Source organism: Crocodylus porosus, unplaced genomic scaffold, assembly GCF_001723895.1.
Source record: "Crocodylus porosus isolate Cpor-Errol unplaced genomic scaffold, CroPor_comp1, whole genome shotgun sequence".
Lineage (NCBI taxonomy): Eukaryota > Metazoa > Chordata > Crocodylia > Crocodylidae > Crocodylus > Crocodylus porosus.
In genome coordinates, this window is record NW_017728931.1 from 119,780,294 (window position 1) to 119,794,390 (window position 14,097).

The 14,097-nt window shown below is 41.6% G+C and overlaps 1 protein-coding gene across 2 annotated transcripts in view; it reads left to right on the forward strand.

Annotated features, from left to right (window-relative positions):
- The window catches only part of LRRK2 (leucine rich repeat kinase 2), a 106,659-nt gene that overhangs the window by 81,166 nt on the left and 11,396 nt on the right, over positions 1–14,097 (forward strand). For both annotated transcript variants that reach the window (XM_019543535.1, XM_019543536.1), the window contains 6 exons: positions 168–314; positions 631–731; positions 900–1,090; positions 2,390–2,550; positions 6,819–6,989; positions 13,280–13,380. In XM_019543535.1, coding sequence (XP_019399080.1) covers positions 168–314; positions 631–731; positions 900–1,090; positions 2,390–2,550; positions 6,819–6,989; positions 13,280–13,380 — 872 coding nt within the window. The remainder of the gene's footprint in view (positions 1–167; positions 315–630; positions 732–899; positions 1,091–2,389; positions 2,551–6,818; positions 6,990–13,279; positions 13,381–14,097) is intronic.

Consider the following 14,097-nt stretch of genomic DNA (forward strand, 5'->3'; position numbering starts at 1 on the left):
TGTGTGTGTGTGTGTGTGTGTGTGTGTGTGTGTGTGTATATATATATATATATATATAGAAAGAGACAGATATAGATATATTTTCACTATGTGGAGTAGCAAATATGCTATCCTATCTCCTTTTTCAGTGCATCACATACGGTTTTTTTCCTTTTTTATCTACTTAGGTGACCTCTTAGTAAGTCCAGATCAGCCAAAATATACCATTCCAATAGCTCAGATTGCTCCTGACCTGATATTGGCTGATTTGCCTCGGAATATCATGTTGAACAATGATGAATTGGAATTTGACCAAGCTCCTGAATTTCTTTTGGGTAAATATACATTTTAGTCTCTGCCTAATGTATGGCAACCTTGTACAAGTTACAGAATTAAATTTTAAAATAAACTGAAAACATTTTTAATGCTTTTCCTCTTGTAAAAAACTCTTGTTGTTCTACTAAAATATGACCAAATTGCAGGTTTATTTCATAGTTTTTAAATCCCAATAATATGCATCTAAGGGCTGATTTTGCAGAACACCCTGCTGGCACACTAGTCCTATGCTTTTTTTTTAAATCAGACTCTTGTCAAATTGGGAAGATTTGCTATAACATTTTTAATGCTCCCTTTTATTTTATTCTTGAAAAGGTGACGGTGGGTTTGGATCTGTGTACCGTGCATCTTACAGTGGAGAAGAAGTAGCCGTAAAGTTTTTTAATAAGCATACTTCACTCCGACTCTTAAGACAAGTAAGACATTTTCTCCTTTTCTTAATAATGCGACCAACATTAGTGAACCATTTGGCAACATTTAAAAACAACTTCAAGTTTAATTTTGAATTTTCTTGCGTGTATCACTGCAGAACTATAAATGTTATATAATATGTGGAGGATTTCACTTGATTTTACATTTTACAGGAGCTGGCGGTGCTTTGTCGCCTCCATCACCCAAGCTTGGTGTCTTTGCTGGCTGCAGCAATCCGTCCCAGGATGTTGGTAATGGAATTAGCCCTAAAGGGTTCTCTAGATCGTTTGCTTCAGCAAGATAATGCAACCTTAACCAGAACACTTCAGCACAGGATAGCTCTACACGTAGCCGATGGCTTACGGTAAACAGTCCTAAAATGCTCTTTTTAGCATGGAAAGATGTAGTTGGCCTGAAATTAGGAAAACTTTCTCCTTTCTCTTCCTTACCTTTTCCTCTATAGAAGGCAGGGTGCTTCCTTCAGGTAAAAAAGTTGCTATGCTTTCACTTTTGAATCATTTAATAAGAAAAATATTATTTCTGTGAATTCTTGAACCATCATAAAATTCACTGAACCTCTATTAGGTTATTTAGGATTGTTCAAAAACAACAGGAAGGACATCATTTTCTATTAAATTCATTAGGCAACTATCCATAATGGATTTATTGGTATGGAGGACAAAAAGAATATTCTGTCAAAGGCATTTAGTGTCTTTATAATTTGAGCATCTTGTGACATTTGTAACTGGTATTCTCAAGATTTTAATAAACTATAAGGCCAAATATCACATGTTCTTAATGTGCATTATGAGTGGCCTGAAGGAGAAAATGTCAAGAAGTCTAAAAAAGAGAAGTGCAGCAGATATTATTTGTTTTACTGTTTTTTGAGGAAGGAATGAATGCACACATAGAAAGCATAAAGTGATGTTTTACCAACAGAGCCAGGAACCAGAACACCGCTTGCAGTCTTTCGTTTTGTATTTGGTCACTTCCCTGTTTTTACTTCTTTGTTGTATGTGTGTTCTAAGTTCAGAAAGGAGTTTCCTCAAATTCTTGACCTTGCCATGTGGCTGTGCAGCCCATTAAAAACATTAGATCACATTTATTTGGCCCGTTTTTTCAAATCTGTAAATGTGGAATTGTGATTCTAAAACCACATCTGGCACACACTCTTGGGGCTAGTGTAGATTAAGTGACTTTAATGCTTTTTAATAGACATCTTTCAGGAGGTCTCTTGAACTACTATGCAAAATTATTTGTATACTGGTATGTTCTTTGAATAATTCCAAACCCACACTCAATCAAAATGATGCCATCTTGGTTAAATGTGACCTACTGATATCAGAATGGTGAATATTTAAAAGTCTTGTTTACTATAGTATTTATGATGCATTCTGTGTGTACAGGGTGGCACCAGCCTCTTCCAGGGAGGAGGATGTGGTGGGGGGGTCGCTGAGCCTCTGCAGTTGAGAGTGGGGTGGGCTCCACTGCACAGGGTGGGTGGCAGTGGCCTGTGGGGGGAGGCAGGGCTGGGGTGGAACTGGCAGGGGTGGCTACAGGGGGGCTAGGGCACATTTTGGGGTAGCTATAGCCCCCCCCCAGCCATCCCTTTGTGTATATGTGTAATATATACAGATTTTGAATGCTTTCTATGTGTTGACAGGTATCTGCACTCAGCAATGATCATTTACCGTGATTTAAAACCTCACAATGTGCTGCTCTTCACATTGTATCCCAATGCAGCCGTTATTGCCAAGATTGCTGATTATGGCATTGCTCAGTATTGTTGCAGAATGGGAATAAAAACTTCTGAAGGCACACCAGGTATAGAAAAAGTGTCCTTGTGAACTTTTGGCCTAAATAGTAATGCAAGTAAGCTACAGCCTGCGTCCCTGCAAACTTAAATACCTGTCCCAAGCCTGCTTCCCATTTTTTCCTTTTACAGGACTTTAATGATACAATAAGAGCACAAATTGAACTATTTTACTGATTTTTCATTTTTTCTTCCATATAAATGTTTGATCTGAACATGCGTTCATTTTTCATGATTTTGGATTTTTGTATCATAGAAAACCAGAGCTCCCATTCCCCCTTTTGTTTCCCAGGATGCAAGTTCAGCTTCGGATGTTCCCCCTGCTACTTTGCAGTGCAGGACAGCCCTGATATGCTGATGCCCTGTCCCTGCCCAGACCATTGCCCTTCACTCCCAAGCCACAGTCCCCCAGCCCTGCTGGTGCCCCTCACTCTCAACCTGCTGGCCTCTGGTCCTGCCAGTGATCCTCACTCCCAGCCCACAGTCCACCCCTCCAGCCCTGCTGCCCATTACTCCTGACCTGTTATCCTCTGCCCCCCCAGCCCTACTGGGGGGAGTACCCAGCTGCCAGGGCTACAGGACCTGGCGGCTGCATCCTCCCTGGTCCTTGCTCCACAGGTGCCAGCCACAGCTGGTCAGCAGTGCCAGAGCCCTGACTGCCACATATGGGAGGCAGTTCCTGCTGCAGCCAGAGGAGCAACAGAGCATGGAGCCCAGGCCTCGCCTCCACTCTCCCTTCCCACGGGTGGCACTGCCAGAGTGGAGCCAATTGGAGCCCATAGGGGGCAGGAGAAGATGCACTGCAGGGCTCAGGGCTCCCCTCCCTGCAGGGACCTCCACAGCCCAGTGGGCAGGACCTGGCATGGGAGGGTGGGGCAGGGCAGAGAAGTTGGTACCACCACTGCTGCCTCCAGAAGCCCCATGCTGTCCGTACCACCATGACGAAGCACCCTCTGCCTGCCTGGCAGCAGTGAAGGTGGCAGCAAAGAATTGTGCTCCCCCCCGCCACTGCTTCCAGGAAGGCAGGGGGCACCTTTTCTTGGTAGCGCAGCTGGCATGGGGCTCCCAGAGTCAGTGGTGGCGGCAACACCAAGGGTCTCTGCCATCCTGTTCCGAGTCCTACCTGCTGGGCCACAGAGGTGGGCAAGCTGCAGCCCCGTACCTTCCTCTGGGCATACAAATCTGGGGAGGCACGTGCCCCCCATGCCTTCCCAATGAGTCACCTCTGGCATTCAACCTGTCCCCAGGTGTGAGCACAGAGGCGGGGAGCTGGCCCCCCTGCCACCTCCCAGATGAGCCACCAATGGTTCTATCTCACTGCCCAGCCGGGCCACACAGCCACACATTCCCTTCTGAGCCCTGGGCACCACCCCAGCTGGACAGCACCCCCAGCCCCTCCTGCCAACCTGCCCCTCTCCCTCCCTCACTGTGGCAGCCTCAATCCGCACCCCCACTTCCCCTGCGTTGCTTATGCCCCTCCCTGTCTCCCATGTGTCACCTGTAGGCCCCCCTTAGACTAACCTGCAGGCAGCTGGGGGAGCTGCACTCCACTGCTGCCTGGCTTTGTTACTGGCCATGTGCATGTGTGCACATAAACGCACACGGTGCCCGCTACATCCCATTCCATCTATTCCCAAACAGGCTGGACCTCTACTTTTAAAAGAGAAAAATCTGTGTTTTTCCACAGCAAATGTAAAACCCAACTTCCTGGATATTACTAAAATGAAAATTGTAAATAAAATATATACCATATTTATTTGAGTATAAGGCAGCACTGATTATAAGATGACCCCCAACAGTTAGATTCTATATATGGAAAATGTATAAATTTGTTATAATTTTCCAGGTGTAGAATCTAATTATTGGAGGTTTGCCTTGAATTTGTCCCTCTCCCACTGCCACAGCAGGAAGATAAATTTGGAGGTCAGGTAGCCCCCTTGCCCTCTGTTCCCCAACTTTTCCTCTGTAGCCCTTTCTTTATTGTCAGACTGCTCTCCCTGAGCCCCAAACACATGGATGTGAGAAGCAAACTTGAAAACAGTGACCTAGAAATAAACATACCTATAGTCACTTGCATATTGGGCAATTACCATAGGTACCCATAGGCTTCATTCATTCATTCAGAATTGATGCAATTTACCTCTTTTGAAACTGCAGCTAGTTTTAGCCCAGGTATCCATAAACATACTTTTAAGTAGAACTTTTTTACCTGCTTGTATATATTATAATTATTGTTTTAAAAAATTAATTTCCAGGGCCAAATCCATTCCAAATTAAGTTCCAAATTTCTACTCAGCAGAGCTCAATCATTCAAGTCTGCATGGTGCTACCACCACCTAGTCTCACTTGCCCCTAGCCAAAGGCTGAAAGAACAAGTTAGGGGGAGAGCATGAGAGCAATGCCACATCACCAAAAATTACAATTTTTTTTTTTAAATGTTGTTTCTCAGGCCAAATCAGTTCCAAAAATCTGTTGACTGCGCAGAGTTCAGTCATTCAAGTGTGTCTGGTGCTATCACCGCCTGGTATCCTACCTACCAGACTCTTCAGCCTGGGGCTTCAGATATTCCCAAATCCATGGCAGGGACCCAACATGCAAGCCCCAAGCCCTGGTGTTCAGATGCCCCCTAGTCTCACTTGCCCCTAGCGAGAAACCTAAAGGAGCAAGCTACAGGGATTTTTTTTCCCCAAAGCGAAGACTCATGAATTACCATATAGCTCATTGGGCTGGGCCTAAGCAGAGACCACACCGTTTCAAGTCATGGTGACCCCACAGCTCTGCGCTGTTCAGTATGTGTATGTGTATACTTCAGATATCCCCGACAAAGTCTCTGTGTGCTAATTAACCCTTATTCATGACTGGAACCAGGTGTTCTTGTCATGAGTCCTGGAGTCCTCCAAAAACTGATGTGCAGATGAGGTGCAGAATAGCATTTCCACTTCATGGAAGGCAGAGCCACACTAATCATATGCACAGGCTGAGAATGGAGGGCAACAGAGGGATTCTGGGTAAACTGTTTTGTGCCCCATTCAGTGATGTTTGCCAAACATTTAAGGCTGGTAAAAAAAAAAAAAAATGGGAATCATTGGAAATGGGAAAGATAAGCACAACTCAGCTGTGGGAGTAAAGAGGAAATTGAAAAATACATAATGTAGTAGCTTCATGACTTCAAAAAGAGCACTGAGGGTGACTGAGCGCAATGGGCTGTGCCAGATGGGTTACACTATGATCAACAGGTTTTCCAGGGTGAGGCCTGTCCATTGCACTAATGCAGGGAACTTGACTGCACAATTTTGTGGTAACGGGGACTGCATTTGTGCTTTCTCCCCCTGGCTTGCTCCTTTACCCTTTAAGCTAGGAGCAAGTGTGATTTGGGGGTATCTGAACTCCATACTTTTGGGCTTGGGGCCTCCACGTAGGATGCCTGCCATGGATTTGGGAAATATCCAAAGTCCCAGATTGATAAGTCTGGGAGGGAGGAGACTTGCCCAGTGGTAGAGTCACACAGACTTGAACAATTGAGCTCAGCTCAGTTTATTTGGAATTCAGAACTACTTCAGCCTTAAACCAAAAAAGGGGGGTAGGTTCCCATCAGTATGTTTGCTCCATATCAGCCATGTGTTTTATAGTCATGCTCAATATTGGTTGCATTTAATCAGTTTTATAGTTGGTTTCCATTACTGAGCACATGCTGCTTTTGGCAGCAGTCAAATGATAGATTTGTTTGTGAATGTAAGCCAACGGGCTCCCCCATGTTGACTGGTGGGGAAACCTCATCTTATATTCAAGTAAATATGGTAGTTGTTTTTTAACAGTCAATAATGTGAACTTAGGATCCTGACTTTTCAGAGATACTGAGCACTCACTCACTTTAACTGGACTGTATTTTACATAAATATATAGGCCCCTTTGTACTGGTTGAGAAGTGAAAAGCATCCTTATCATAAGTGAGAATCAGGCCCCCGACTTAAACTTGAGGGCATGACATCAGTTGCCACATATCAAGCCCTGAGTTAGGACTTCCAGACTTTCCCTTCTTTTTCAGTATTAATCTAATAGTACAGGAGCTTACTAGCTGCCTTACAGCTTAGTACATTTGTACTGTCCTGGTATCTTCTGTGACTTTCAGCATGTGGACCACTGCCAGTTCTGAAATAGCATGTAATTTTCAGTTAGCTTCTTGTGACATTTTTCATCAAGAAGTATTTGTTCTTAAAAGGACAGACAGGACGGTAGCCAGGCATGGATCATAACTATTAATGAATGATTCATTTTTCAGGATTCCGAGCACCGGAGGTTGCCAGAGGAAATGTTATTTACAATCAGCAAGCTGATGTTTATTCATTCGGTTTGCTTCTTTATGACATTTTAACAGCAGGCGGTAGAATAATGGAAGGCATGAAGTTTCCAAATGAATTTGATGAGTTAGCAATCCAGGGAAAATTACCAGGTATGTCATGTTTCTTCATGGTTTAGTGCCAGAAAATAGAGATTGCCATCCTGCCTCAAATAGAACCCATACATTGAAAGTTGTCTCTGTTGCTGGTCCTCAGTGGATGATGCAATGCAACAGTGAGAAGTTCTTTAAATATTTTAATAATTATTTGCAGTTTTCAACAGCTCTAGGCTTGGAGACATTGTCCCACATCATCCCTACTGTTGGAGATAAAACAGGGATCAGGTTGGTTCATTGTGTAAAGAAAACAGGGATTATGTACACTTGTCATTAAATTAGACCAGGTGAATCGAAGAACTGTATGTAGTCTTCACCTTTTTACACCAAGTCAATATATGACCTATTGTTTTTGTTATGATGCTGCTTTTTATGTATCTGAAGTAAAAGTCTAAAGAGATGTTTTGTATTATGATCATGATGCACAAAAAAAAAGAGAAGCAAAAATGGGAAGATGTTTATAAAATTTTAAAATCTTAGGGTATGTGTAGATGAAACAGGGGCCCTAAATTGAATAGATGGGTTTTAAAAAACACCACTTCAATTTAGGGCTGATTAAATCCCCATGTCATGCAAACACCCCGCTGACTTACCCGCCTCTCCGGTAGGGGACGGGAGGGTGAGCTGCCAGCTGGCAGAGCGGTCCCTGGGCTGGGGGGGCGGGGGATGGTGGTTCCCTCTGGCAGCAGCAGCGCCCCCCAGGCAGCACCCACCCACAGGCAGGAGATCAGGCTCTCCACTTTTCTTGGGCAGAGCCTGCTTTCCCGAGCTGCTGCTAGGTTGCCTGCAGGGCTTTCTGCAGTTCCTACAGAACTTGAAGAAGTTATAGTATGCTGCACCCCAAGTCATTTAAGGCACATTACACCGCCAAATTTCCTACAGCAACTGGAATTAATGCTCAGTATGCTGCCAAAGTGTGCGAACACCGACACCACTAAAGCAGAGCAAAAGCATTTAGCCCACTTTAAAGTGTCGTGCACACACATCTCATTTCATCTACACACAGCCTTAGTGTCATCCTCTGACAAGGAGTCAGGTCTAGTCAATCAGAACAGGAATCCATATTCACTGAGGAAAGCTTTGTCTGCTGTGGAAGACTGTGCTACTTTCTTAGAAAGGATCCCTGCCTATCTTTCCCTGTTTCTAGAGAGAGCAACTGGTGTGCCTTGTAAAGAACTAGCTCTGCTTATTAGAGATGGGTACTAGTAGCTTGAAAAACCATGGATTGTTCTTGGCAAAATACTCCAGTAGGTTGCCACTTCTTGCTGCAGATTGCAGCACTCAGCTAACTTGAGCAGATCTCCTCTGTTGTTGTCCCAGTTGCACCAGGCATCCAGCAGATGAGATGATCCATTGCCCTGCGACCCCAGTAGCTTCAACCATAACCCTGGTAGGGGAGGCTGATGGGTACAACACCTTCCCTTAAGGGTGACCCAGAGACTGCAGTAGCTAGAGAGTATTTGTCTCACTATTACCCTAACAGTTAAAACTGGCCTGCTGCTGGAAGCATTTGAACATCATACCCGTAGTCTTTCAAGAATTAAGAAAATCACACAGTGGCATGAAGGGGGTCCCTGATTTAAAAAAAAAAAAAAAAAGGTGAGAACACTTTGCCCAGTAAGGATAGTCATGTGTGACAGGTGACTCCTGACCGTCAGAGAACAGTCAAAGTGGCAACGTGGAATGTGAAGGCTCCACATCAAATTGGGAAATTGGATAATGTCAAGCATGAAAGATCAATATTCTGAAACACATTGGAAAGAGACTAGATTTACTGTTTGAGGAGATGTGAAGATCATCTATTCAGGAGGTCAGATGCATGAAAGAGGGGTTGATTTTGGATGAAGAAACCTCAAAATGTTTGAATGGTTTTGGGGCAATATCTGATGGAGAGTGATGCTTGTGAAAATAAAGTCTAACCCTTTCAACATTGCAAGTCTATGCACCAACAACTGAAAGTAGGGAAGGGGGCATTGATAGTTTCTATGAAGACCTTGATAAAGCAAAAAAGCAATGTAAACCTCAAGAAGTGGTCATAGTGATGGGAGATCTAAATGTGAAAGTTGGGTGTGAATGAGTGGATAATATTGTTGGACCTCATGGACTTGGAGAAAAAAATGAAAGAGAAGAAAGATTGATTGATTGGTGTGTTGCAAATGATCGAGTCATTATGAACACATGGTTTGAACGCCACCCGAAAAAAAGATTATACATGGAAAAGTCCTGGAGATAATGTTAGAAACCAAACTGATAACATCACCATCAACAAAAGATTCAGAAATGCAGTTCAACAATCAAAAACTTTTCCAGGACCTTACTGTGGAAGTGATCATGTACCTGTAGTATGCATCATCAAGATGAGATTGAGGAAACATAAGAAACCAAAAGCAACAAAGAAGCTGGATTATTCAATTATAATGGGAAAAGGTCTGATTAAAGAAAGGTACACAGTTGCAGTTAAAAATCATTTTCAGAAACTTGAAGATGAAGGAAATATGTCAAACTGGGAAATTTTCAAAGCAGCACTAGGTGAAACAGCCAAGGAAATTATTCCATCAAAGGTAAGGCAAAAGAAACAGAAATGGATGACTGAAGAAATCCTTGAACTTATGGAAAAAAGATGAAAATGCATAGTTTGGAAGAGTAAAGAGACTGGACAAAAAAAATCGATCGATGTGCAATGGAGAAAAGGAAAATGGCATAATGAAAAATGTACAGAGATAGAAAAACAAAAGGATAAAAATGTTACATCAGATAGGAATATCAAGGACATCACAGACCAAGAAGGATGTACTGCTAGGGGATGTGTAAAAGCCAAGAATGGCGATGTAATTATGGAACAAGAACAAATATTGAAATGAAGGACTGAGTATATTGAAGAGTTATTCCATGACAGTCAAGAAGAAAAGCCATCTGTTACAATGAACATGGATGGTTTGAAAATTAAGTCTGACATAAGAAGTTATCAAGTAAATGATAACCAGTAATGCTACAGGACCAGATGAGATTGCAGTAAAACAGAAAAAAATGTTTGGATGAGTTTGGTATAGAAAAGTTAACAACTGATATTAGTGAGACTTATGAAAGTGGAAAAATATGCCTGAAGACCTCAGTAAATCTTTATTGCCTCTCCCTCCCTCCCCTCCCCCCCAAGACCTGGAGCCATTGAATGTGAACTCCATTGAACTTAAGCCATCTGACAAAGATCCTATTAAAGGTGCTGATAATGAGAGCTAAAAGCAGAATAAGAAGGGAGATTGCAAAAGTTCAGTGTGGTTTTGCTGAAGATTGAGGTACAAGAAATGCTATGTTCATGGTATGAATGCTTTCAGAGAGGTCAATAGAAATGAGGAAAAACCTTTTTCCTATGTTTTATTGATTACACCAAAGCTTGTTATAGTCAAGCATGAAGAGTTAATAAAAATGCTAGAAGAACTGGATATTGATGGTAAGGAGTTGAGAATTTTAAGAAACATCTATTGGGACCACACTGCAGCAGTGAAGACAGAAAATTAACTAAGTGATTTCATCCAAATTAAGAGAGGCATGAGGCAAGGCTGTGTTTTTTCACTTGACTTGTTCAACTTGTACAGTGAGAAAATACTGAGGGAGATTGATGATTTACCGGGGCTGATCATTGGCAGACAGAATTTGAACAACTTGCATTACGCTGATGACACACTTGATAGCTGATTGAGAAGAGAAGTTGCAAGGAATTTTAGATAAAATTGTTAGTGAAAGCAAAAAGAAGAGTTTAAGTATCAACTGTAGAAAAACAGAATGCATGGTAATTACAGAGAAGATCATTTCTGTATACAACATCATTTTGGAAAAAGAATAGATAAGCCAGGTTAATAAATTTAACTACTTGGGAAGCTGGATAACATCAGATGGCAGATGTGATCATGAAATAAAACAGAGAATGGGGATGGCAAAAGACACATTTCTGAAAATGAAAAAGATATTGACCAATAGTAAAATTTCTATGGAGGCGAAGTTAAGAATTTTGGATTGCTATGTTATACCAGTCCTCATGTATGCATTAGAATGCTGGACAATATCATTAAATATGGAAAAGAGAATTGAGGTAAGTGAGACGAGGTTTTTAAGGCATATCTTGAAGGTATGTTAGACAAGTCGTGCTTCAAATTAAGATATTTTGTTAAGAACAGGCTGCAAGAAGAAGCTGTTGGTTAACATCAGAAAGAGACAATTGGAGTTTCTCAGACACGTTATGAGGAAAGAGGAAATTGAAAGTCTGGTCGTAACTGGAAGGATTGAAGGAAAGAGAGATTGTGGAAGTCGGAGGTTGATTTATGTCAAGAGTCTATCTAAATAGATGAATGCATCGACATTGGAAATTCTGTGGGCCTCAAAGAGAAGAGACCTGTGGAAGACAATGATCATCAGTGTCCTGTTTGGATATTGGACTGAGAGAGAGAGAGAGAAATTAGTACTGTAACTCATGACGCCAGTGACTGCGTGACAGTGGTGGATGTGATCATAGAGGTGATCATGCAGCCTTCTTAATGACTGCAGGAAAAAGTTGCTGCAGTTGACAAAGAGATGCAATTTGTAGTCTTGTGCTCAGCAGTGGATGTCCCATTAGGAAAGACAATGAGTCTTTGTGCTTCTGTGATCCCTTAGGATTCTGCCAGAGGAGAATTTAATTTACAACTCAGGCTGCACAAGGCCTCACCAATGGACAGTGGATGAGAGAGATACAGTGAATGTCTCAGGTGCTACCCTCCAGCTGGCGACTTTCTGGACTGCATTGGCCCTACGGAATAATTGGAATTATGAGAATCTTGTGCCGTTGCAACTCTATCAGCGTGCATTTCTTATCATTCAGAATGTCACCAGGAGAAGCTGCGTGTACTTAGTAGTAAACAGAGCCTATCAATCCTTTCTTACCAGGATATGTTCATTTTGTGAGCAGTCTTTCTTTTCTTTAGCCCTGTTTAATGCCATAACTGTATAAGGTAACATTGGTGACACCACTGTGCATTTTGATGAAAAATAAATTAATTACTATCTAAATTTGTGCCTGAGATGACAGGGTATATTTTCAGAACACTTATTGATCCATAATGTGTATCTGGGCTGCATGTGATTCACTAACGTAACTCCAATGGGCCCACTGTAATACTCTCTTAAACCACTTCAGTTGAAAAAGATTTGAAAAGCAAAATAGCTTGTAATGCAGATTCATTAATTGCACTTGTGCTTCCATGTACAGTCCAGTTTCCTGCTTGCAGACATGCTGAGATTTTCCAGCCTTATTAGAAAGGATCACACTAGCAGTGGTCTTGTAGTGGGAAAGAAACCTTGCTGGTGGTCTTCAGTTTGAGTTGTGCACCCTACATTGTGTGAAAATTAAAGCCCCACAAATGTTATTGGGATCTGCTCAATCCCTCAGAACCGCATTGAAGATTCACCTCCTAGCTAAATCCATTCCCTTCCCCAATTCAATTTACTGCATTTTCTCACAAACCACACAACCTCAAACATGCACCTTCTTTTGGAAAGGCAGATGAAGAAAAAATGTTTAGCTTGGTAGGATCCCAACTCTGTGGCTCAATCCAGACCATCACTGTTTAGCCAAAATCCAATGCTGATGCAGCAACAGCTGCAAATGACTTGAAACTAACTCTGAAGTTTGCATGCCACCCCTCCCTCTCTATGCTTACAGAGAGAGGCAGAGTCCCAACAGCCATTAAAATATTTCTGTCCAGCCACTACAGTGTCTTAATACTTCGATTCTGGGTCAGAAAATCAGCTCACCCATTTGAGATGCATCACGTCAATTTTGGAGGGCTGATTTGTAGAGGAGAAGGTGTGTATGCTATGCAAGTAAATACGGTATTCCCATATTCTTTGCCCAAATGCAGAAGGGTACATTTTCAAAATAGTATGCACAACAATTAAATTCAGACTTCAAAACACCTTTAATGGTCACCAGTAATCCACAGTTGTTACTCACTAGTATCTTACAACCTGTTCTAAGCCCAGGAAAGTAGTGTGATACCTTTGACATCCCTGTGTGATAATCACTGCAAAAAGCCATTGTAAGTCACATATGCTGTCAAATGAGTTCAGCTGATTAATATCTATACAACTAGACATTTTGCCTGTTTGTTTGATATCTCTCTGGACAATCTGGATTTCCCTAAATTTAGATGAAAACTTCCAATCTAAAGACACATTTTCAGAAATCTCAGTCCTGAAATGTGAAAAATTATAGCTAAGAAATTATATAATATTGCAACACAAATTTTACATTTTAGATCCAGTCAAAGAATATGGGTGTGCTCCATGGCCTGAAATTGAAAATTTAATTAAAAAGTGTCTGAAAGAAAATCCTCAGGAAAGACCAACATCTGTTCAGGTTATTTTTTTATTGTTATTTTTATTTTATTTGTATTTTTAAGTATCTTTGTGTTAGCTTCTATCACAGACTTTCTGTTCAAGAAAAAATGGTGAACTTAAGTTAGTAAAGGGTATAGTATTTTCTCTCTGTCTCTTGAATTGACATGTTTGTGCAACTTTGGCTTTTTCTTGCCTGGACCAATTATACCATTTGATACACTAATCAGCTGCATCCTTTTCTGTATAGCCATGAAACACCCAAACCTTTTTCTGCTCCTTTATTAGTTAATCATAAATACTGCAATGTATTAGCCAAGTAGGATTCACACCACATGGAAGTTTTCTATTAATGAAAAACAAAGAGAAATTTAATTAATATTGAGAGTGCAGAATATTGAGGACGCAGTTAACCTATACCACTCTACAGATTGGAAGTGCTACACTGAAAATAGTATAATCTGAAGCCTGTGATAGTTTTGTTTTCTGTCTCTGGGCCATCTTGCTTTGTGACAGAATAAAATTTCCAAATAAGCTCCACTGACTTCCTTTCTGTAGTTTTACTTGCTATGAAAAACAGGAAGGCAGTGGTGCTGCTGCATAATGCCTACATAGAAGTGATCATTATGGGGGAGTGCCTTTTGTGCTGGGATCCTACAGACAGTCACATCCATTGTCCCAGTTCAAGTACCTATGAAGCATGCTGAATAAAATGTGCTGATAGTTTTTCCCAGGACCT